The 24,915-nt window shown below is 41.6% G+C and overlaps 1 protein-coding gene across 2 annotated transcripts in view; it reads left to right on the forward strand.

The window, feature by feature from the left end:
- Window positions 1-24,915, forward strand: part of CAMKMT (calmodulin-lysine N-methyltransferase) — a 1,452,342-nt gene that overhangs the window by 1,314,107 nt on the left and 113,320 nt on the right. For both annotated transcript variants that reach the window (XM_069234007.1, XM_069234006.1), the window contains exon 8: window positions 7,555-7,629. In XM_069234007.1, the coding sequence (XP_069090108.1) occupies window positions 7,555-7,629 (75 nt within the window). The remainder of the gene's footprint in view (window positions 1-7,554; window positions 7,630-24,915) is intronic.

A 24,915-nucleotide genomic window follows, 5' to 3' on the forward strand; every position in this document is an offset into this window, starting at 1 on the left:
GTGGGTGGGAGAGGTGGGTGGGGCCGCTTGACAACACTGAATGGGTGGAGGCTTTGATGGCTCCCAGATCGTTGGCGGTGTCGGCAAGGCTGAGGGCGATACAATTCTATTTTCTACATAAAGCATACTTATCCCCTGACAGATTGCAAAAGATGGGCATCTGGAACTCTGCCCATTGCCCACGGTGTGATAGGGGTCCAGCCGATTTCTTCCACATGGTATGGTCCTATCCCGTGATCCAAGTGCATTGGGGGAAGATAATCCAAGAGTTGAACAAAGTAATGGGGAAGACACAACTGCTGTCCCCAAACGTGGTCCGATTGGGTACATTAGAGGAGCTGGAGGGTTCTAGAGCGGACCGGGTGTTTATTGAAACGGCCTTGCTGGTGGCAAAGAGGGACATTGCAGCCGCATGGAATACCGCCAGGGGTCCCTCCCTCCAGAAATGGAGGCTGGGAGTGGACTGGTGTGCAGCCCAAGAAAAAGTGGTGTACGAATCAAGGGGGTGCCCCCGTAAGCATGGAAGTATCTGGGGGAAGTGGACGGGCTTACTTGGCTAAAGCTGAACCTCTAGTTGTGTGTATCTGTATTTTTCCTTTTTCCAAGTTATTTCGATATGTAGCCTCAACAGATTCCTGTGTGTTCAATGTCAAGAAAAGACAGAACAGATTTGGTAACCCCATCTGCACTTGTGCAGGCGGTAATGAGTGTGTTCTTTTCGTGTTTTGTATGTCTTTCATGAAAAGCAATAAAAATGTGTTTATAAAAAAAAAATAACATTTTAATGAATTAAGGCACACACTGCTGCTCCAATCCACCCTCTGATGGCTAGCCATCACAAAATCAAATCATTTTTTCTTGAGACCATCATAGAATTATTTTGTCTTCAGTATCTTGTGCCTGGTTTTTCGAATTCCTTCATTTTGTTGTAAAATGTGCACAGACTCTCCTCTAGTTCTATATCACTTCTTTTTGTTTCAACTCCCTTTCCCTTAACCACTGCTTCCTTTGACCTCATGTACTTGAATCCTTTGAATATAGCAAACAAGCAAATTAAGCAAACTGTGATGATTATAGTAGGCCTCAAATTAGCACCTAAAAGCCCACTTCCTATGTTACTGAATCAACCTACGGCAGCATATCCCTTCCCTGTCACTTCCCAAACACCTGTAGCTTCCAATTCCTTCATAACCTCTCCTCTCTTCACTCGTATCCGGTATATATGTGCAATATTATTGAATTTTCAACATCTTACATACTCCGCCTTCCTTTGCCATCAAAATATCTAATGCAAGACAGTTTTGCAAAACCATAGACTTATAGCTATTATCTCAGTATTACTAGCTAGCAATGATCCAGCAGTAGTAGTGGCTAATTTATCAACTATGGTAGAAAGCTTCCTAATCTTAAGGTCATTCAAAACAACCCCTAGAGAAGACATAATTGTGGCAAAAATATCTCCTACTGTTTCTGAAGTACTACTACTATGTTTTGGCCTAGCAGAGAACCCCACTTTGTGTTCATCAGACTTTTCTATATGATAGAGCTTTTGAAACACTACTGCTAAATAGCAGGTACTGGCCCAATTTCAGGCTCATTCAAAATATGAGAAAACTGAGAAGTAGTGGTTTTAGTGTTGCACCTCCTATCAATACATACAGTTGTGGATAAGTCGAATTAACAATACAAGGATTGGTGCTTATGTGGTATCGTGCACCCTACTACCAGGGGTACACGCAACAGCAGGGCAAAAAGGTCCACTGTAAATATCAAATTTTGCGTAAAGATACCATAGCACTCAATGTAGAAATCCAAGAAGTGAAAAGTCCAACACATAGAGTCAATAGGCAGTAAGTCCACTATAGTGATTTTATTAGATCTTGGAAAACTATGTGGTCTCCAGTGTGTGTCATCACACCAACAGCCGATGTGTTTTGTTATGAAGATTTACTTTTTCAAGGCTGTAAGTACACAAAACCACAATCACAAAAAGGAACCAGGGTAGCATATTCACATATAAGGTATAATGTAAATAATATTACCATAAACCAATACCAAGAAATAAAACAGAGAAATACAAGTGGCTATGTGAGTTACAAAACAAATCACACTCAAATAAGCAATGAAGAAAGGGGTAGTGTGGCCCACACAAAGAACCCATGTGCACCGTAATAATAAAAAAAAAAGTATAAGTGAATAGGTAAACCCAGCATTATACAGCAGCGTAAAATAAAGAAGAAAGAAGTTGTTTCAATCTTGAGGGTCAGAGAGAGCACCGACCTAACGAAATATGATGTATAACGAGGCCCGGACTGCGTATTGGGAAAAATCTTCAAACAAATACTGCTGGTCTAGTAAAGAAAAAAAAAGGAAATTTATCAATGTGATGATTATAACGAGTGAAAATGTAAGAAAACATTAAACAATGTAATTCATTAATGAACAACCTAAACAGGTCTTTAGGCTACCGAACTGATGTGTGACTAATAGCTAGAGAAAGGGGGAAGTAACCTAGACTTCCATGGAATATAACAGACTTAGAGAATTTTCTGTGTACCATAAATGTAATACAAAAGAAATGTATTACTTCATATATAACTTAGACCATATTAATCCAGACGTTTTTCATGTAAATCTCGATTGAACATGTAGTTCTGTTCATGAAAGAATATTGTATTTTACATTTGTCATGGTAGGTGCTCCTAGAAAAACAGTGAAAGTGCTGAAGTGCAGATAAGTGAAGGTGATATATACAATCAGTGCAGAATGTGCTTATAAGAAAAATATATGAACTTCAAGTGGCTCCTTCAATCCAGGAAGCCCTGAAGATTCACTAAATTTCTTTGTATTTGTCTCATCCACTCTTTGGAGATGTGTCGACGTTTCGACCCCGTAATAAGGTGAGTCAAGGTGGGGTCATCATCAGGACAAGGATAATCAAAATGGTAGCATCTATATTCCAGTGTACAGAACCAATCAGGTAATCAGGGACATCTTCCTGAAGATACAGAATAGTCCCAAGGTCTGAGGATCTATGCCTGTCTGCTGTTGTAGTGATCAGGAGCGTCAAAGGGTTTGAGAGGGTCCTCCAATCTGTGTCATGTTAGGGTCAACAGGGGGTGTATCAACAGTAGTGCTCCTAGTGGCGCCACCATCACTTGAAGGTGGGGCAGCATTGTAAGGCAGGGGGCAATATGACATTGGGTTGTCTAAAAAGTCATCACTAGAGTCACTACCTATCCCAGATTTATCTGGCTTCTAGATATCTTTCTCTCATTCAGCTTTCTGTTTCCTAGATTTTTCATTCATCATTGCAGGGTACATCCTATCTCCTTCAGTTATTCCCTTCTCCACCTTTGCTGTTCTACATCACATTTAGCATCCATATAACTGCAAACACTTTTCAAAGTTCTATTTTGATATTTCTCTTTGTCTTTGGCATGAGCAGTATGCTCCAAAGCATTCAAGGTCTCATATTGGGCAGGGCTAGGCGGAGGCTTCTTGTCATGCAATACACACCTCAAATGTTGAATTATTATTATGTTAAATGCCCTATATCGAGGGAATTGTAATGGCCTTTCTTTCTCTGTGATCTTACGCCACTGGCTAAGCCAATAACACATGTGAAGCCCCACATTTATGACCATGTAATGACCTGGCATGCTTTCTTGCCCCCTCTGTCGGGAACTCTCATGTCGCCTCTCATCATATCTCTAATAGCCTGAAACATTTAATTTTTTTGATAATCTTGACAATCAGGGCACAAAATCTTTAATTTAAACAATCAATGATTCTTGTCAAATCACAACTGATTACATTTCCGGCATGAGTACCCAATCTCGGTACTGCATCTCCTGTCTTGACCTATCACAGCGCAACACCCGATGACGTACCAACCAATAACAGTACGGCACCTACACCAACCGTCCCATACAAGTGCAGCTCACTATGACATAATTCTTGCTCCTTGCAGCAGTTCACGCTCCTTTACAATGTTTTTGCACAGGCAACTCTTCTGAAGCATTAAAGCAAGAACCTTTTATACAAAATCCTTGTCTGCTTCACTAAAGAAATTTAAAGTGAACACTCATGCTGTGGGATAAGGGAAATAATGTCTTTCAGTTTTACCATACACACGGATGAAATCTCAGCCGGCAGGATATCGCTTTCATTAATGCAGTTCCTCCTTTGTGCAATAGGCTCTACCAGCATCAGTAGCTGTTAGTATGCTCACAACAAGTTAGAATTCCATATCCATTGTGTGGTCAATAGGATATGGAAAACGCAGCCATCCCCTCCACTGTTACTCATGCCATGGAGGAACCTAACAAGCTGATAGATCTCGAGGCGAGATATGATTGGCTGCCACCACAATCAACAACAATGTGGCTGAAGCCATATTAGGACTCAGGACTCAGTCCTTTTTCCTGTAAAAAAAGAAAAAGTTTATAAAAAGATATAAGGGGGCAGGGTAGATCGCCCTCACCATGCACTGCTAATTACCTTGCATATTACATCACTCATGACATGTTCTATGATATAATTGATAACACAACTGTAACATCTGAAATTACATAATTGATGAAAAACTGTGCATGGCAGGGGTGCGGGTTATAGTTACTTTTGGGCTTGAATTACATTTACTTGAGATACTTAATACTGGTGAATTTCAGTGGTTTTGCTCATTTGAAACTTTATGTTTTAACTGGCAGTATCATCTAACTGTAAAGCCCCTTTAACCTTTGTTTTATTCAGTAAAAATATTTATACGCACACACACATATACATATGTGTGTGTGTGTATATGTACATATACATATATGTGTGTGTGTGTATATATATACACATATAGTTTCACTGAAAAAACTAAGGTTAAAGTGTAGTTACAGTTAGGAATGAGACGCAAGCTCACATTAAACAATACACTGAAATGCAGTCTTGGCATCTTGAATTACATCATTGATCACATCACTATTACATCTTAGTCATAGCTTCTAGTCAGACCTAACATCCAATTCACATCAGGACTCTGACTTAGTGCCAAGACTCTAGAATGGACCTGCACCCACGCCCCACAAGCATCAAACCTCTACTGCACATGAACTTCAGACTTACATAGGACAAAGTTTGACACAGGGCTTAGCCTACGGTAAGAACCTGCAAAACCCCTTCACAAGTGGCCAACCACCCCACAACCCCACATTGCACTGACTTTGGGCGTGAACAGTGGAGGTTGCCGTCTCCTATAGCTAACTATAATATATTAATATATATATATGTGTGTGTGTGTATATATCTATATATATACACATAAATATATATATATATATGTATGTGTGTGTAAGTGTAATATGAAAATGTAAAAGGGGGTTTAGGGGCATCCCCTTCCGAAAAAGACAAAGAAATAAATATAGAAACGAATGCCATTGTTCTTCTTGACAAAGATGAGTATAGGAAGGAACGTCTCCACCTCAGTAATTGAAAGCACTAAAGGATCCTTAATAGGGATTCCACCAAAGGTATTAGGTCGGAAAGTGACAACCTGGTTACTGAAATAGTTCTAGCAGACTGTCTCTCTAAAGAAGGGAGTGAGTTCCTCATAATGGAAAAAGCAAAGAAGCCATATTTTTTCATTTTACCTAAAAACATAGGAAAACGCGTTCTCTAAAGGAGAAGATCCCTTGTATCAGGGACTGGGTCTATCTTGAAACCGCTGTTTCAATTTTGTTTTTGTTCCTAAGTCCTGAAGTTAAGAAAATGTTGTCCTACACCAAAAATACCAAAGATGTGTCTTTCGGCCCAGCAAGGACTTGCAGCGGGCACTGTTAAAGCTCATCTGTTGGCCCTTTTAGTCTTTTTGTGTTTGCTGGACCAACCATCTTTGTTTAAATCACCTCTTGTGATTCGTTTTCACAGAGGTTTATTCTGTATGTTTCCTCATAAACCCTTTGTGAAGCCAGAGAGGGACCTCAATTTGGTCCTTACTTTTCTTAAGTGCACCCCTCATGAGCCGTTGCACAGCTGTGCTCTACGTCTGCTGCATGGGTGTCATTTAAGGGTCACAAATGTGACCGCTGCCTTGCTCTTTGCGACCCGTGGCACTGCCTTTGTGCGCCCTGACCTTAGTGGTGGCAAAGGCAATGCCAAAAGCAGAAGGTAAATAGGGGCTGAGCACAGTTTACTTTCCGCATCTCCCACTGTGACTTGAGACATTAAACTTTTAAATCAATTAAACAAATACATTTAGCATTGCTATGCAAACTTTATTAAATATATTAAACATGACATACGATTTAAGCAAGTGGCTCAGTTTTGTTATTGTAAAAACCTGTAAACTTTTGTGTTTGAATAACAACAAAAAAGTTACCTCTGTGATTTGCATGGGTGGATAATGCCTTGCAAGTGATCTTAATTAAAATGTACTGTGATAAGGATTAAGTAAATAGCATAGCTCACATTCAGAATATGGTCTACATTATTTAATACAGGTGGAGAAAACCACAACTTTTTTTAATATATGTATTCATGTTATTTACTAGTATATTTGATTATTGAGGCATACACTAGAGGAAACAATAAGTCATGACTGTGATGGTTTATAACATTGACGTTGATCTGTGTTAGTAGCTGCTGTGTTATCGTATAATTGTGTGCATTTGGGGCTCTTAACTTCAACAGTGTCAATTAGTGTGATGTCATCAAGGTCATGTGACATCACTTCCTGGTACAACTAAGTGTCCACAATCATATTATGTCACTTCGTATGCTGGGTTTGGGGCAAAGGGAGGGCCTATTGTATCACTTCTGCTACTCCTGGATTTTTGGTGAATCGACGTGCATGGTGTCCTGACCCTGACTAACTTGTTTATCACACTTCTGAACATATCTCTTGATTCTATAACTTACTACTCACTCAAAATCGCCAAGCCTACTTTCCCACCGATTTGACCTATTTTAGGTTCTTGTTGTTGATGACTACTTGGAAATTTGTGTGAAAGTAATGAATATATATTTTAAAAAAATATTGCTATCTGCATGTTTGACCACAGCTGCAACATTAAAAAGGCACTGTGTGCAGCATTTTAATATTTACTGTACCTTACAGTTCCATATCTGGCTACCCCTAGTTCTCACTCCAAGTTCTTTGCATCTTAGTAAATGCACATACAACCTTGTAGAAGTGCAACCAGTACACCTACATAGCTACGATGCTTGAGCCCCAGTGTAGTTATGGCGCCATGGGTCTAGTCTGCTACTACAGTCTAATTCCGCTATACGGAAAATGTCCAACATGATAAGTACAGACTCTGTCGACCATCTCACTATGCAGCATTTTGTTTGAGAAACCGCAGTATTTGATAAACGTATCATAGTTTATATCCGGACAACGTACTTAAATTTACATATTTCAAGGGAGGGTGCTCATGAAAATTTTTATACTTAATCTGCATTTTACAGCATTTATATATAACGTTTAAATCGATAAAATAGTGTTAATCCTTTAAAGTTCGAGCATGAAAATAAAGTAGCTATTTTTTTCTCATTTTTTTCTAGCGTTTTACGATGGGATAATGAGACAGATGTCGCTCATCTGGAAGGACATTTTGACATTGTTATGTGTGCTGACTGGTAAGTACATCAAAATCACACAACTCCTGTTAGGAAAAAAATAGCTTTGCTAGAGTAATTGTGCACCGCTTGCTGATGGCTAAGCAAAGTCAACAAATGAAGCACAAAGCCACCTTAACCCCAACAAATTAATATTCATCTCCGTGTGACAGTTATAAGGTAGTGTTCCATCAGACAGTAACTTCTACCACATTATTTCCCAAAGATTGATTTTGAGAAGCATTTCCATTTTCTGAAATTGCCTCTGTTTCATGCTTGACGTATCAGTAAATGGACGACTTAGGCAAATTGCAAATAATTATGGCTCAGCGAGGAGCAGTCTGGAGAGAAAAGAGTTTATCAACACAAACAGCTCAATTAGCTTACTTCTTCGAAGATCTTACTCGTGGTATAAGAGACTTCATTTGTACATGTAAAAAAGATAAACTCTGCATGCGTGTACTGATTGATGAATGTGTACGTCTTCTCGTGTGATTGTGTTCCCTTCAGCACATAGAACATCTTTCACACTAAAAAGTGCATAAAGTGATGTTGGTGTCCAAGCACCATGTGCATTTAGGGGAGTGTTCATGTTATGTGTTTATGAGGTGCCTGAAATGGGGGTCTATTGTTTACAGGGTGAGGCTGCATGAACCTTATGGAATGTGCAAAGTGCTGAAAAAGTGTAGGCCATTTAATTTGCAAAAACCAGTGCAAACACAGAGGGAAATATGTTTTACTGAGCGCATAAAATGCTTGTAAAACTGTGCAGTCTAACGTTGTATAGAAGAACAATGATGTGTCAAATTAAAAAAAGTGCTTCCTGTTATCTCCTTAATTTCTATTTTTAATTTGGAATCCTTTGTTCTTATTAAGATTACATTACAATGACAGAAATACTTTCCAGGAGCTACATACAGGTCTACCATGGTGCCATTGGCTTCCCTTCAACTTTATCTTCACCGCAGCTAGTGCAATAAAATGTTGGCGCACTGAATACCAAGGCTGTATATTCTTGAATTACCTCAGGCCTCTTTAATCCACTACCAGACACTCCTGACCCTTCATCTCACTCTTGCCTTCTCCCTTCATGACGGTTTATCTTTCTCTTCCTCCATATTTCGATTTTGTTTGCTTTTCGGTCTCTCTGTTGCAGAAAAATAAATGCTGGTCCCCAAAAATAGGTGCCATTGCTCACCACCAGCAACCACCACCTCAAATTAAGCACTGGAGTTGACCGTATAGAGCCCAGTTTGCCCAAACCTGTTAGCAAATTATTTCCGCAATTAAGGAAACATCAAATATGAACCAGAGGCAAAAACATTACTACAGTTATCCGGTTTCTCGAAAGACTTCTTTTGGTGCCCAACATGGTGGAAATGGATTGTGCATATGTAATAAGAACAGTTGGATTTGTCTTTCGTTTGGCATCCAGGAGCTGGCCTTGGAATTTTAGCTGAGTTCACATGAGTCAAAAGAGTTAAACTTTCTTATTAAAGTGGGCATTCATGCTAACACACTGCAAACAAATGCAATTTTTCTTTTTATGAAGCCAGGACAGTGTTGTTCTGATTTGATAGTTATCCATTGGCCTGCCATTGAGATATGCCCTTCTCACAAAATATCACTCAAGAGACATAGGGGGTCATTCTGACCCCGGCGGTCAAGGACCGCCGGGGTCGGCGGTAGCACCGCCAACAGGCTGGCGGTGCTCTGCTGGGCATTCTGACCGCGGCGGTACACCGCGGCCAGAAACGGAAAGTCGGCGGTGTACCGCCGACTTTCCGCTGCCCATGGGAATCCGCCATGGCGGCGCAGCTTGCTGCGCCGCCACGGGGATTCCGACCCCCTCACCGCTATCCTGTTCCTGGCGGTTCCGCCCGCCAGGAACAGGATGGCGGTGAGGGGTGTCGTGGGGCCCCTGGGGGCCCCTGCAGTGCCCATGACAATGGCATGGGCACTGCAGGGGCCCCCGTAAGAGGGCCCCACTTTGAATTTCATTGTCTGCTCAGCAGACACTGAAATTCACGACGGGTGCTACTGCACCCGTCGCACATCCTCCACTCCGCCGGCTCCATTCGGAGCCGGCATCCTCATGGAGGGCTGTTTCCCACTGGGCTGGCGGGTGGCCTTTTGGCGGTCGCCCGCCAGCCCAGTGGGAAACCCAGAATAACCGCGGCGGTCTTTTGACCGCGCAGCGGTATTCTGGCGGTTCCCTCCAGGCGGGTGGCTCCCGCCGCCCGCCGGGGTCAGAATGACCCCCATAGTCCTTCATTGATCATATTTCAAAACCCTCCAGAAATGCATTTTTCCACCCTTTGTTTGTAAATATAGTGAAGGTGTCAAATGTATTAGTAAAATGTAGAGATGAGGAGGCAAGCTCTCACAGTATATAAAGTCCTAAAGCTGACACTTTATGGGCACAGTGTTGTAAGGGGTAATACCAGAATATTGAGTTTCTGATATCAACCTACAAAAATATTTATTGTAGAATATTAACAACCTGTGTACATGGTGAAGGATATTGTGTTGTTGTAGGCCTCTTACCAAGGGGTAAGATTGCTGATTTTGGACGGTAGTGCCACCATGTGACTGAGTCGTTCCCTCACTGGATAAAGACTGCCGGCTTAACCATTCAGCCAGCTAGCAGCATCTCACCCAAACCTAAAAAGTAAAGGTGATTTGTGAGCCTAAATAACATGACACTCTGACTCTTTAGGGAAGTCGTGGTTGGCAGATCTTGCCCCTTTTTCTCATTTGCACAGGTCTCACACAAGAATAGGCAGACAGAGACATGAATGACAGTTTAGAGTGCATCTACTGAAAGGACTGCATTCTGTGAAAAAAAATAGGAACTTTGCACATTGGGATGATTAGACATAGCACAGTCAGGATTGTTACCATAAGTGAAAAACAGATAAACAGTCCCAGCATAGTGGAATAAACATGTGTCTACAAATCCCTACCTACACTTCTAGCATCTACACAAGAGCATATCAGTGATAGCCCTTTCTGCCTGTACTAGTCCCTGGAAGGAACTCCCACCCTATGCCTGAAAACAGGGGTCTGCCCGTTGTCTCCTCAGTTGGCTGTAGAAACAGGGCTGAGGTCAGCAAAGCTGCAATGCAGTGGCACACAGCATAGGATGGCTCCTCTGGCTGGAATTACCTCTCTAGCCTGTTTTGGTCTGTGTGGTGTTTTATCAGAAAACAGGGTGTGTTCTGAGAACAGACTTTACGTGATAGTACGTCCAAGTGTTGAAGGCTGGCTTTGCACTCTTGTGGCGGCAATACTAGATAAACTATCATGAACAGCCTTGACAAGAAGCACAATGTGAAATGTCATGTAAAGAACTAATAACTCTGGAGATATAAAAATTCACTGTGGGGTCAGACAGGGTTGTGTGCTTTCCTTTCTTGTGTTTATTTAATATATAAATGAATTGCATCTGTCAGTTGCAGGTGCCACTCAAGATGTTCCAATTATTGGGGGTAAGCCCAATTCATCACTCACGTACGCAGACGATGCTTATGGCACGGACTCCTAAAGTGCTGTGCCTCCTTGTGTTGACTTTTGTTAATTTTGTGTCCTCACTTGACCTTAGGACTAATTTCATCAAGTCACATATCATGTCCTGTAGCCGCAAGTGTAAAACATTGACTACATTGTCCATTGGCTCTGACTCTTTGACTAGTAAAAATACCTTTACTTAGGTGTCCTTTTCTCAGCTCAAGGTTCCTTGTCAGCTAATATTGCCCATCGCACAGGTAAATTTTCCAAGGCTAATGGGGCTTTGTGTAGCCTCCCTCAACATTCCCGGGGGGGGGGGTCACTAATGTTATTGCTCCATATTTATAAGTCTCAATGTATGCTAATTGCCACATATTGCGCTGAAGTTTGGGGCACATCGAACTGTACTAGAATTCAAAGAACAGGAAACAGATTTCTTCTCAGAGCATTATCTCTCCCTGTATCCGCTGCTGCCTATATCAGTCATAAAGAACTTGAGTTGCCTTATCTAGAGGATTTGAATCAGATTTGTTCGGTGCTCTTTTGGCTTTCAATCTGGAAAAATCCAGAGGCTATTCTAACCAAGGAAGTTATAATGGATTGTCTTCCCCTGGATAAAGGGTATGTGCATCCTTAGTTAAGCTATGTTTACTCTGCATTTAAGCGCTTGGGGTTGGAGTTGTGTTTTTCTGATCCTTCCTCTTGTGTTTCTATGACCAAAAAAATCTGTGATGAGCACTTTCTCAAATTGCGGAACTAGAGCGGGTAGGAAGTTTTACTGGAAGTGGGAAGTGTGAATTTCGGGAGATATTTGGACCTAAGGGATTTAAAATCATTTAAATAATTTGAGTAACTATATATGGCTCGTTCATAATAGGTGGGAACACTCTCCTCTTTTCCATTTCAGATCTGATACTGTTAAGTGTCTACTTGGTTTTCCAGTGGGTCATTTACATCGTACTGAATCTCTGCCATGTCCATGTGATAATGTTTCTGATCAAACTACCCTTCATTTAATTTTTATTTTTTATTTTTACATATGGTACACTAGAATGTTTATAATCCCAATTTTAAATAAGTATTATTCTGAATACCGGCTTGTAAAATCACACTTAGATTTTTGTTGCTTTTTAGTTGACTTTTTAACGTTGGTTTTTATTATATCTGTATTGAATTGTATAATGTGTTTTAATAGTCGCACATTTTCGTTTCTCTGAGATTTTTCATATTTATTTTCATTTATTGTATGTATTATGTTTGACTTTCATGGTTGGAAATATACTACCAAATAAAGTTTTATGAATATTAACTAATAACTATTTTGATGAATAGCAGCTGATTAGGAAAATAAAACAACTCTGCTAAAAGTAGGTCATGCTAAAATGAATTAAAGTGAATAAATTAAATAAAAGCATGTAAAAGGGCCTAGGCTAAAATAAGTGTGCCCATGCAAGGTGCTAAAAGGAAAAGGAACCCACAGCAGTGTGATATCCATAGCTGCTGACTTTGGAACTGGGGAACCAGGTTCCAGTCTCTGCATCGTCTCAGCATCCTGTTATAATGGGCAAATCTCCCCCTGCCACAAAAACAAAAATAATAATGTGTCTCTGTGTAATGTCATTGGTACATGTAAAGTGCTGTAATTCCTTTGAGTTTAGCTTTTGCTACATAAAGCTGCAAAAAAGAAAATGTAAGAATATATTGGTAAGTATAGATTTACTATTTTTAACTCCACTTCTACATATATTTACAAAGAATGATTAATCTGTGGTTACATGTATAAATTTACCTTGACGATATAGTGGTGGGGGATAGTCAGGAGTAGATATTCCTGTAGGTTGATATCGGAAACTTGAAATTCTGACATAGAGCTGCAACAGAACAGAGATCAGTACGCCAGATTATTTAGATCTGGTTTCCCCGTTCAACAAGTAATGGTAGGATGTTTAGATCTTTTGTCATGCAGGTATTACTGCTGTTATAATGTACGTACGTCCATATTTGTCTTGGGCACAACATCTGCATGGGATAGACTTACCTGAGCAAGCTTCATGGTTTATTTTTCAAGATGGATCCCATTCTTACTGACGCCTGGGATAAAACGAGTTCCCTGTTTACCCTTTTAATTCGACAATTGTAGCTTTAAACTTTCCACTTCTCTTTCTATTTCAGTTCATTTTCAACATAAAAAGCGTCCTTTGCAACAATCGCAATGAAATGTCATATTGACAGATATTCTAATTCCCTGCCTGTTGAATTTCCTGTTGGTTGTAGACTACTCTGGTTTCTAAAAACAAACTGTTAAAATGCGAACTGTGTATTTACACTTTGATGAATGCAGTTATTGCGCGATTTAGAATATTTGACAATGAACTCAATAGATAGCTGAATACCTTACAAATTGGAAGAAATTGCTCTATTGTTTTCTTAAATATAATACCCTTTCATTTTCCTCCTCACACAATATCACACCAAACTAATTCCTGCTATTTATGCAAATGCATTTCTTTTTCTTAACATTGAATGGGTGTGTTACATTTAAGACGGGTATATGCCTTGTGTTTTTATTCTTGTGTTGACTTTTGTGTGTGGCATCCGTGCTTGGTTTCCTGAACATTTAATTTCCGAGCACTTCTTTGTTCCAAAAAGAGCAGACATGGGTTCCACACTAATCGCCGATAATGTTCCCGGGAAATGCATCATCTGATTAAAATAAGGAGCTAAACAACACCATATGATTGCAGCAAGTAATTTAGTAAATGCCTTCCTCACCAAATATTAGAATGGATACTCCAGGTTTCATTGCACAGATGAAGTTAATGCCAGGCCGGATTAGATCAGATTAAGGCAGAAAGTCAGATCAGAGTGCTGGTGTACATGGGAGGGAGGGCCGGGGCCTTCTTGGAGGCTTAGACTCGGCTCACATATGGATGTTCTCCAGATTATGTGGGTGAAGCAAGGTCCTGCCAAGAGATTTTCATTTGCGTTTGTTCTTCACACAAACATCAAAACAACTTGCATGTGACACCCCTTGTATGGTGGATGCATGCCCCATGTCGTACAAAGTGGATCGCAATCCATAAGAAATAATTTGTTTGGACTCATATTCAACTCAGTGAAAAACTGTAGTTTGTTTCACACAATAAAAGGCCTGATAAATCTACGACATGGAAGTTTCTGATTATTCAAATATCGTATTTAGTGTGAATTGCAGTCGCCGTGCTAATGCGTGCATTTAATATTGATGTGGGTACGAACATTGCTTAAGTATTGAAGCATACATGCTTTTGTGTGTGGATGTTTCTATTGTGGCGTTTCAGTGTGCCACGAACATTGCCAGGAAGTGTCCAGAGAAGCCATATCCGATTTTGCTTCAGTGCTGCCTATAATATTAGCCCCATCGTCCGCAAACATAAAAAGTGCAAAATGTTCTTTTTTCCGCTCATCTATTATATTTGTCTCAATTGTATCCTGTCCACTAGTGCATCTTTTGAATTTGATGGATTTCCCCAAAAGAAACTCATAAGGCTTCATGAACCTTTCGACAGATTGCTTTTAGCTAAATATTTCTTCTTAGTAGGAACATCATTTTAAAAATTGCTGAGAAAGGAATATTCTTTATAATCCTTATGGACATCATGGTCGCCTTTGATAGGGATTTGCACTACAGATTCAAAGCACAATCAGAGAGCAAGAATGCAATTTTTTACTGAAGGCAAGCTGGGGCACACACCAACATGTTAATTTAAGGCAGATACAGGTTTGTCAGACAAATAAATACATTGCTGAAATATATTTAACAATCGTAGAAAGATCTTGACCTGCTGGCATCATTCCTTGTGGTATAGAATACGTGCTCGGCGAGTACTGAAGCCAAGAATGGCTGGTACTGACCAATTTTAGATTTTGGTGTTAGATGGCAACTAAAAAAAATACAGACCCAGTCATTCACCCTTACATGCGACAGGGCTTGGCGAGTATTTAATTCCTGTCCACAAATTCTAAATTGTGAATCAGGCAGAAAAACTGAAATGTAGCTGATTTGATGCAAAGCAAATTAGGGATGTGTATCCACAGACTGCAGTACTGCAAACCACTAGCTTTCAGAGAAATAATTACATGTTATAGCATATTCGTTTTTTTCACTTATTTTTAGCCTCATTTTTATAAACTAATATATTTTAAACAAATGGATGTGTTTATTTTTACAGTTTATTTTATTGGCATTATTTAGAAAAGCACTAGCTTTACACCAGAGGCTAGCGTAACTCTGTACTAAGCAATATGATACACAGCTAGCTGACTATGTTTGCAGGAGAACTCACAACAAGGCCTGGGCGAGGACTCCGCTCCCCCGGAGTTTTCAGAATTCGGGCACTTTGTGATGCACAGAGTAGCATGGAGTTCCCGAATCCCGCTTTTGGAGTGCGGAGCGGAGTTCGTTCATGCATGTGAGATTTGGTTTTGGTGCTCACTTGTGAGTGCCACAATGCTCTCAGGCCGCTAACGAGAGTGTGACAGCAGCAAAAACAGTGCCACTTATGAGCACTCCCACATCTCAAGTAGATTTTCTACTCACAGTGCATCTAAAAATTCTAAATCTGGTAGAAAGGAGGTTTTTTACTGGATTTTCTTCTCCAGTGGACCCTTTAAGTTGTTTTTTTAGCGTAAGAAGCCTTTTTTGTTTGCTAACAGGAAGGAAGTGACCCAGAGACTACAACTTCCTATTCCTGTCCAGCAGGCTGCTCCCAGTGCTTTGTGCATCTCCTTTTTAATTTTCTTTTTTTAAACTGAATTTATTGTTTGTGTCCAACAGGTACATACTAACATTCCCAAGTTCAGAGCAACATGTGGCTGGCAGCCATTCAGTGCATGCAGCCAGTGTGTGCCTTTGCAATAAGCTTGCATGTGTTCTTTGTTTCCCATGCCTAATTGCTCCTTGTTGTGTTGTTTGACCATGTAGTTGGCAGACATTTTTTGCATCCAGCCAGTGTGCCTTTGCAATAGGCTTGCATGGATTGAAGTGATAACAGTTTAATATTGATATTCTTGGGGATCATTGTAGCATATATATATTAAAAGAATATGATTATGTACATTGCTTATTATTTCCTTCCTTTATTGTATTTTTTATTTTGTGCCGTCTTTGTCCTGTCCTCACAATATGTTTCTTTCTCCTTGCCCTCCCATGCAAACATCAGCAATTATTGATCATTTGTTTAATTAAAATTTATATTTGACGTTTTACATTTTTTTAAATTTAATTTCTTGTTTTCTTTATTTTAATTGTCATTTTATTCTTTTAACTTTTTTTTTTTTAAATGTTGATTCTTTTAATTTATTTAATTATGCATTTTGCCTCGATGCATCCATCCACTGTAGGCGCACAGCTGTGCTACAGCATTCAATTTCTTCAGGTGTATAATAATTCCATTTCCTACTGGGCACCTTAGCTACTTTGCACTGCAGAAACATCAGCAGCATAGTTAATTTTTTTTATAATTATTTCATTTCCTCTGGACCACCTTGCTGCCATAGGTTTTTAAAGGATTATTCCATTTACCTGTGCACCTCTCTCAGACTACCACAGGTGCCTCCTTTAAAACAGATAGAGATAAAGCAAAGAGCTATAGCTGCATGTTTTGTTGCTTGATTTGAAATGAAAGTTTATGGTGTGGTGGTGTGGTTTGACTTCACAATGTTTGATTAAATTGGCATTTATTACATAAGTAACCAACCACACTAATATTGCATTCATCTGTACTATTTCAACCTGCAACAATGCCATGTTTCACTAACTACTTGTCACATAACCCTCAGTACTGCCAAAGAGTAGGCCTGTACAGTGATTTCAGTCCCCCATTCTCTTTTGCAGCTTAGTGCCACTTCCAACTAAGAGCTTTAAGATGGCCCCAAAGAAAGTTGCTCCCAAGAAAGTGGTCAGTGAGAAGTAGCTTTCCACCAGTGGCGTGCCACCGCAACCTTTTTCAGGAGATGAGTGCTTGCCACACCAGCCCCAGGGGAGGAACCTGGGAGCAGCACTCCTGCATCAACAGCACCACCCCAACTTAAGCCCAAGACTATATCTGTCAGTGAGGCAGCCACTGCAATATTAGCGACACCGACAAGCAGTGATGTTGAATTTGAATTGTCCCCTTTGCAAAGTAGTACCAAACCATTTCAGGAAACAGAGCAAAGTGGACAGCAGCCAGTAATTGTAGATCTTTCTGAAGTTGGAGTACAACAGGAAGTCAAGCTTCCTGCTGAGCAAGAACCTCCTCTTTTAGAATCAATGGCTCCCAGATCTCCAGCAAGAAAAAGGAAGGGTACTACTTAGAGTGACCAGAATTTTAAAGCCAAAAACCAGGACATTTCTCAAAAAAAGAAGAAGGATTACAATTTTACTTCAACTGAGTGCACAGAATTATAGCACTCAGCAGCCTTGCCGTTGATTAATTTGCATTCTTATAACAGCTGCTAACTATCCCTGCTTTGGAAAAATGAAAAAAGCACCTCTCACCGTTTTCAATCCATCCTCTAAAAAAACTGGGACATTAGCTATATTTCTCGAAATCTGCCAGGACAGCTGGTGAAAAATTGGGACTTTAGCACCAAATCTGGGATGCCTGGTCACCCTAGCACTACTCCACCATCTTCTCCAAGCACTACATTTGATGACAATGATAGGGACATGAAGTGGACCCCGGCAGAGTCCGGGAGACACCAAGAAAGGCAAGGGAAAATAAAAGTTCCAGAAAGTCCTAGAATCATGTAAGGGATGATGAGGAAAATGACGTTGATGAGCCTGTCATTGTGGAAGCTGGCACAGAGGAGTCTGACATTACTATCCAACCTGCTTCGAGGGATATGACACAAGTAGCACCACCAGCTCCCATATTTGTAAGGCCCCAGCCAAGACCTGCACCAACCCCTACCTCAGTAGAAGTATGCACTGCAGAGAGGCAATCAACACACCCTCTTACCTCCACTTCTTCTTCAGGCATTGACAGTGGCCCAGTACGAAGGTACTTCTCCCCAGATTGGGATTTTTTTAATGGCTAGCAAACAGGAGGAGAACATTGCAATATGCTCCATTTGTCATACAAGTGATCGTCCAGGTATGTCTTGTTCACAATATGGTACTGGAGGCTAGATGACCCATATGAGAAAACATCACACAATCTGATGGAAAACCTTAAAAAATTGCTGAACCTGGTTGTGGTGGTGAAGGTGAGGAGAGACAGCATACAGTGACTGTCCCACAACACACATTGAGTCTACAACCGCCTACTTCTCTAATGTCACCTGCATCAGTGGCCCCAGAAAAGAAGAAAATCCAGTCTACTATTGCAGGCATGTTTAGGCAGGAGAAGACCTCTACCACCCAATGGCATGTTTGTATAATGGGAAGCTGGCAAAAATGTTAGTGCTGGACCTTTTCCCTTTTTGGGAAAGCTATGACCCTGAATGTGGACAAATGGGGCCTTCTAAAATGCCTGACACAGATGCTGCTCCCTTTTGAGGTTTTCACGCAGAAAATTAGCAAGGAGGACAGTACGATGGGTCAAGCTATCCCATTGCTGCCTCGGCTCAGGGCGAGCTACAGAAGGTGTCTGAAAGGTTTGCACTTGAAAGTGTGAATGAAAACCCAGAAGCGCATGCCTTGGTTGAGAACCTAAGCTTGACTTGTAATACAAGGCTGCAAAATGATATTATTTCGTCCAAGGAGTACATCTGTGCCACTTTACTTGATCCACGCTGCAAAAAAATTCTTCCCACTTTTATTCTTTTTTTCTGAAGGGGATGTATCAAAATACAAGAGATGGATTGTTGAGCAAGCTGGAGAACTGGAAGAGCAACAGCTGGAACTTAGAGTCCCACTCCACAGTTCAGGGGGTATCTTCAACTTCCAGAGAGGGTAGTTTTGTTTCACAGCAGCCAACACCAGCAACAAGAATACTGACAACAACAGCAACAGAAGAATCAGACAATACCTCTGCATTGGCTTGGTTTCAAGTGGCAGGTCTTAAGGCCAGTGCAAAGGTGAAGGCAAAAGAGGTCGAGCAAGTGGCCGTACCAGTGACCATTCAGAGGATGTTCCAGGAGTTTCTGGATGACCCAAAAGAAGGTGTATGTGGATCAAAACCCATTGGTGTATTGGTTTAGGAGGTTGTGCCAATGTCTAGAGCTCAGCTGGCTGGCAATAGAGTATCTGGCTTGTCCTGTAGCCTGCATGTCCACTGAATGTGTGTTCAGTACAGCTGGTGTAGTTGTTACAGTGAGAAGGACCAGTCTCTCACCTCAAAACGTGTGGAGACTAACCATGATCAAAATGAACTAACATTTTAAACACCTGACTACACCGTTCCTGAAATACCACAGGAGGAGTAAGGGATGATTAGTCGGAATCAAGTGTGTTAGCTGACCAACTTCTTTGTGAACCACCTGAATTTGAGGACAAACGCTACTTCCCGGAATGAGTATGCCAGTGCCATCATAGAACGTTTTAATTATTTCTCATTTAACTTGCTTCTTTCTTTCTTTGCAAAAAAATAGCTAGTGGAACATTATATTTGTGTCAGATTTATGCCTCCACATCACCTTTTAGTCACACATATTGGAGTTGTACCCATGTGCAGTGAAGACGCCCCCACATTCCCTTCAGGACATTGGAGACAATGCCTGCCTCCTTCACATGTCATTGCGTATCCTTTTTTTTTTACATCACCTAGCAGGGTTGCCCCAGAAGATCATTGATTAAAAGACTGCTGGTGCCATTGCAAATTCCAATGTATTGCTACCATCAAAGAGGAGATATTTTGTATCTACCACTGTGCTTGGATTGGAAGAGGTAACTACTAACTATTGCACTAATGAGTGGTGATATATTGAGTGATTGTATGTGATGATGTATGTGGTGGATGACAGTGAGGGAGGGAGTTCAACAAACTTGTCAACTTGATTTTGATGCTTTGCATTGTTTGGGAGCTGATGGGTGATCATTTTTTCCTGAAAGTGATTAGCCTCTCAAACTTAGCAAAATTTACCTGCAGGGTCCAATCCTTTTTTCTGGTTCCTCAGAGACCAGACCAGTCACATTAGTTACCAGACACAAATTTATATAGAATATTCCAATTCGATTTCTCTATTTGTTCTTCAACACCAGTGTACTACACAGGTCTACCTCGCTTGTTTTGGGACTGGCCGGACTACCTTAACAGCTAGAAGGAGAAATTTATCAACTTCAGTGAGAAACCATGAAACTCCTCATTATGTTCTTGCTCTGCTTGGGACACTCCTTACTCCTCATGACGCTTACCTTCCTTCCTTTTGTCCTTTTCCTTTACTCCATAATACAGTTACTGTTTTTCAATACACATGCCTTCTAGTCCTCACCTGCATGAACACAACTTGGTGAAACCTCAACACTCCAGCTTAGCTACCGGCCAGGTTCAGCCAGACACCCAAGAATGATGGACATTCTGAGAAGAATGGAGATGTACTACTCAATTTGGCAATACAGTATCATTTTACTTTTAGCAATCATTATTTTTAGAACTCAGTGGGTTAACTTCAATCCTCCATAATTTGCATTTTTCAAACCCAGAAGACAGAATATTTAAAGATGTACTATCTTGGGTCTCTCTGGGACAGAAGGAGTTTCTGCAATGCATTTAACTGAACTGTGTCATACTTATCCCTTCATCATTTCCTTACTCAACAGCTTAATGATAGTGTGCTGTCAGTGCCCCAATGAAAACAGTTGTAGTTTCTTTTGTGTAGTGTTTGTCTTCATCGCACATTTCCCCGAATCCCCTTTCCCAACCATTCATAGAGCCACTGACTCTCTTCTCATGTGCTTTGTTATTTATTGAGGTGTAACTTAATTTTACACCATAAATGGATCGCACACTTGCTGGGGCTGATGTGGTGAAAGCAACACCAACTCAATGCTTAACCTTCTATTACCTGACAAATATTTCACAACATCCCCATCATCATCATCATTAAGGCCTTGTGTTGTGTGTGGCCTAAATGTTCAACCTTGTCCAACAACTCCTGACTCTGAGCCCACTTCTCCTGACTCAAGGATTTAATTTCCTAAGTTTAGTTTTCATTAAATACTAGCTCCCCATTGCTCAGAAGAAGTTGATATTACTAGTTTTTATTATATCAGGTCTTCTTTGTTGTGTGTCAGTTTCTGTCATCATGTGTCAATTTCTGTCATCAAGCACTCTATTCACCAACCTCTGGAAGATGACTGGTGCATTTATCAACCCAAAGGGCATCATATTGAGATGAAAGTGCCCTTTTGAGGTCAAAAAGGCAGGCCTCTCCTTGACTTCTGGTGTGAGGGCTCTCTGCCAATAACCCGAAGACCGATCAAAAATGTTCAGATATTTGGCAGCCCCCCCAACTTATCAATGAGCTCATCAGCTCTAGGCATGGGGTGGGCATAAGTCTTGGTGATTGCATTTAGACCTCTGAGTCCGCACAAAATCCCATCTATGATGTTCCTCCCTTTGGACTGGGTTTGGGCTCCAGTACCACTGGGTTGGCCCATGGTCTAGTGGAGAGCTCAACCACCCCTAACTCTAGTTTTTAGCAACCTCAGCTCTAATGCTAGCCTTTATCTGGTCTGACAACCTGTAAATATTACTTTTGTCAGGTAAACTGTCATCTGTGTCCACATGTGTGCACCATGTTGTCAAGCCAGGAGTCAATGACAGCAGTCTAGAAAACTGTCCAAGCAAGTTGTAACAGTCTCTCTGTTGCTGGCTTGCCAGAGTGAAAGAGGGCACTGCTCCCTCCACCAAGCCATCTGTGACATGGGTTGACATCAGGTTTGGGAGAGGTTCACTTTCCTCCTCCTTTCCACCATCAGCCAAAATGCGCATTGTCATATCTGCTTTGTCATTATGTAAATTGAGTCTATTGACATGGATTGCCCTGTGAGGATTCCTACGTCCACCAAGTTTGTGACTTCCCCCTTCTTTGCCAGGATGGGGTACGGCCCAGTTCATTTGTCTTGCAGGACTCTGAGTGCTACAGGCTCCAACAGCCACACCAACTGTCCAAGTTGGTACTCAACCATTAGTCATACCAGTGCTTCCCAGGCTTCTGGCTGGCCTCTAAGTTTTTGTTTGCGTTTTTCATGTATTCTGCCACCCTGAAGCAGAATGTCCTGTCTGGGCTTGAGAGGCTCTCCCAACTTTCTCTGACCAAACGTAAGGGACCCCTGACAAGATGTCCACAGAGTAGCTCAGAGGGGTTGAACCCTTCTGGGGAACCTCCCTGTATGCAAACAAGAGGCATAGGAAAAGAATATCCCATCTTCTCCTGAGTTTCTCTGGCAAATCTATGATCATGACATTCATGGTCTTGTAAAATCTTTCAACAAGGCCATTACCTTGGAGATGGTAAGGCACTGTGAACTTATAGGTCAGTCCACACTCATCACATGTGGCTTTCAGATAGGCAGACATACAATTGGTCCCTCTGAGATGACATCCTTGGGAAATCCAACCCTTGTAAAACAAATGCCAAGAAGGGCTCTAGCTACTGCAAGGTTGTTGGGAATGGTCCTTTCTGCAGGGCTTCCCCTGTGTTTTTAGCTTCTGACCTCCTGTTTTGATCCTGTGCTGGATTTAGTTTTTGCTGGCTTTGGGGTTATGGGCACTTTATCACTACTGACCAGTGCTTAAGTGCAAGTGTTCTCTGTCTAAATTGTACTAATAATTGGTTTATCCATGATTGGCCTATTTGATTTACTAAGTAAGTCCCTTGTACATGCATTATGTGTGCCCAGGGCCTGTAAAGCAAATGCTAGTACTGGGCTTGCAGCACCTATTGTGCCACCCTCATGAGTAGCCCTCTAAACATGTCTCAGACCTGCCACTGCAGTGTCTGCAGTTTTAACTGCTAGTTCCACCTGGCAAAAGCATCTACTGGCCAGGCCCACACTTTACATTTTACTACATGTATGTCACCTCTAAGATAGGCCCACGGCAGCCCCTGGGGCAGGGTGCAGTGTATTTAAAGGGTAGGGCATGTAATGGTGTGTTTTAGATGTCCTGTAGCGAAACACTGCTAAATTTGTTTTTTTTACTATTGCAAAGCCTGTCTCTGCCATAGGTTAACATGGGGATTGCCTTGAAATATATTTTAAGTGTAATTTCTCATTGGGAGCAGATAGAGACCCAGAGTTTGGAGTCTCTGATCCCACAATTAAAAAATACATCTTTTGGTGAAGTTGTTTTTTAAATTGTAAGTTTGAAAATGCCACTTTCAGAAAGTGGGCATTTTCTCGCTTAACCATTCTATGCCTCTGCCAGGCTGTGGAATACACGTCTGGGTCAGGATGACAGTTGAGTGGTTTGTGAATTCACTCCAGACAGTCGCAAAAAGGAAGCTGAGGTGTGTCCTGCATATCCTGATGGATCTTCCTGGGCTAGAGTTGTGGGAGGAGCTGAGCTGACACTTGCACATGAATAGGGCTGTGCCTGTGCTTACACAAAGCAGTCTCCAACACCTTGGAGTGTGTCTGGAGCCAGGGCAGGAAAGGCAGGGTCTTGTGCACTGCAAAGACTTCCTTTGAAGTTTGCCTACTTCAAAGGCAAAAATGAGTATAAGTATTGGGCCCCTGAGACCACAACTTTAAAACACTTCTGGACTGAGTACATTCTGCCAGGAAGAAGAGCTAGATGCGTAGAAGGGACTGCCACTCTGCTCGTAGCATTGCTGTGCTGGCCCACTGCTTGCTGCTTCTGTCCTGGAGTGAAAGGACTGGACTTTGCTTTCTACTTCCTGCTTTCCAAGGATCTCCAAGAGCTTGAATTGAGCTTGCCTTCTGTTGGAAGTCTCAGAGACATCAAAGACTTCATCTGCAGTACCTGGGCTCTCTTGCTGAGAGTCCTGGAGCCTGATCTAGTCCCTGGGCCCTTGGGAGTGAGTTCTGGTGTATCCAAGAAGAAACCAAGTGCATTGACTCCAGAGTGACTTCGAACTGGCGCCGCTGTCTGACTCTGCACCACTGCCTGCAGCAGGAGCCGTGATAACCGCTGAGTGCAACGATCGTGACTGCCACTGGCTTGATACCGCTGCAGCACCCACATCCGGGACACCTAACTCTGACTCCTTCACAGCACCTGTCGACCCATGGTGTGATCGCGACACTGCAAAGTCAACGCCTCACGTCTTCACCAGGTGGATTCATCAACCTTGCCTGATTGTAAGGAACCAGTGCCTCGCCACGTACGCCACATCATGTCCCCTGCAGCTATAAGGAACTGACACCTCACCTCTTCTGCCTTGCAGTAAGGAACCGATGCCTCACCTCTCTGGTAGAAGTAAGGTACCGACACTGCACCGGCTCTAGCGATGCCTCACTTCCCCGACTCCGTGCAATGTCTTTGTTTCATTGTTTACCAAAAGGTACTGTGCCTGGGGTCGGTGCAACTCCGTGACTGGCCCGCACTCCCTTATGAGTGGCGTCCGGCTGTTGGGAATGATTCCGTCAATGATGTTGTGATAGCCCCAGTTGGAGCTATTTTGTTTCTAAGCGCTTTACTGAGTTCTAATCTTTAAGAAATCGTATCTTTGCTTGTGTATGTTGGACTTTTGTTGTTTTGGTCTTGTCTAATTCAGATAAATATTGACCATTTTTCTAAACTGTTGTGGAGTACTTTTGTGGTGTTTTCACTATGTTACTGTGTGTGTGTGTGTGTGTGTGTGTGTATATACAAATACTTTACACATTGCCTTTGAGATTAGCCTGACTGCTTGTGACAAGCTACC

This window comes from Pleurodeles waltl, chromosome 5, assembly GCF_031143425.1.
Source record: "Pleurodeles waltl isolate 20211129_DDA chromosome 5, aPleWal1.hap1.20221129, whole genome shotgun sequence".
Lineage (NCBI taxonomy): Eukaryota > Metazoa > Chordata > Amphibia > Caudata > Salamandridae > Pleurodeles > Pleurodeles waltl.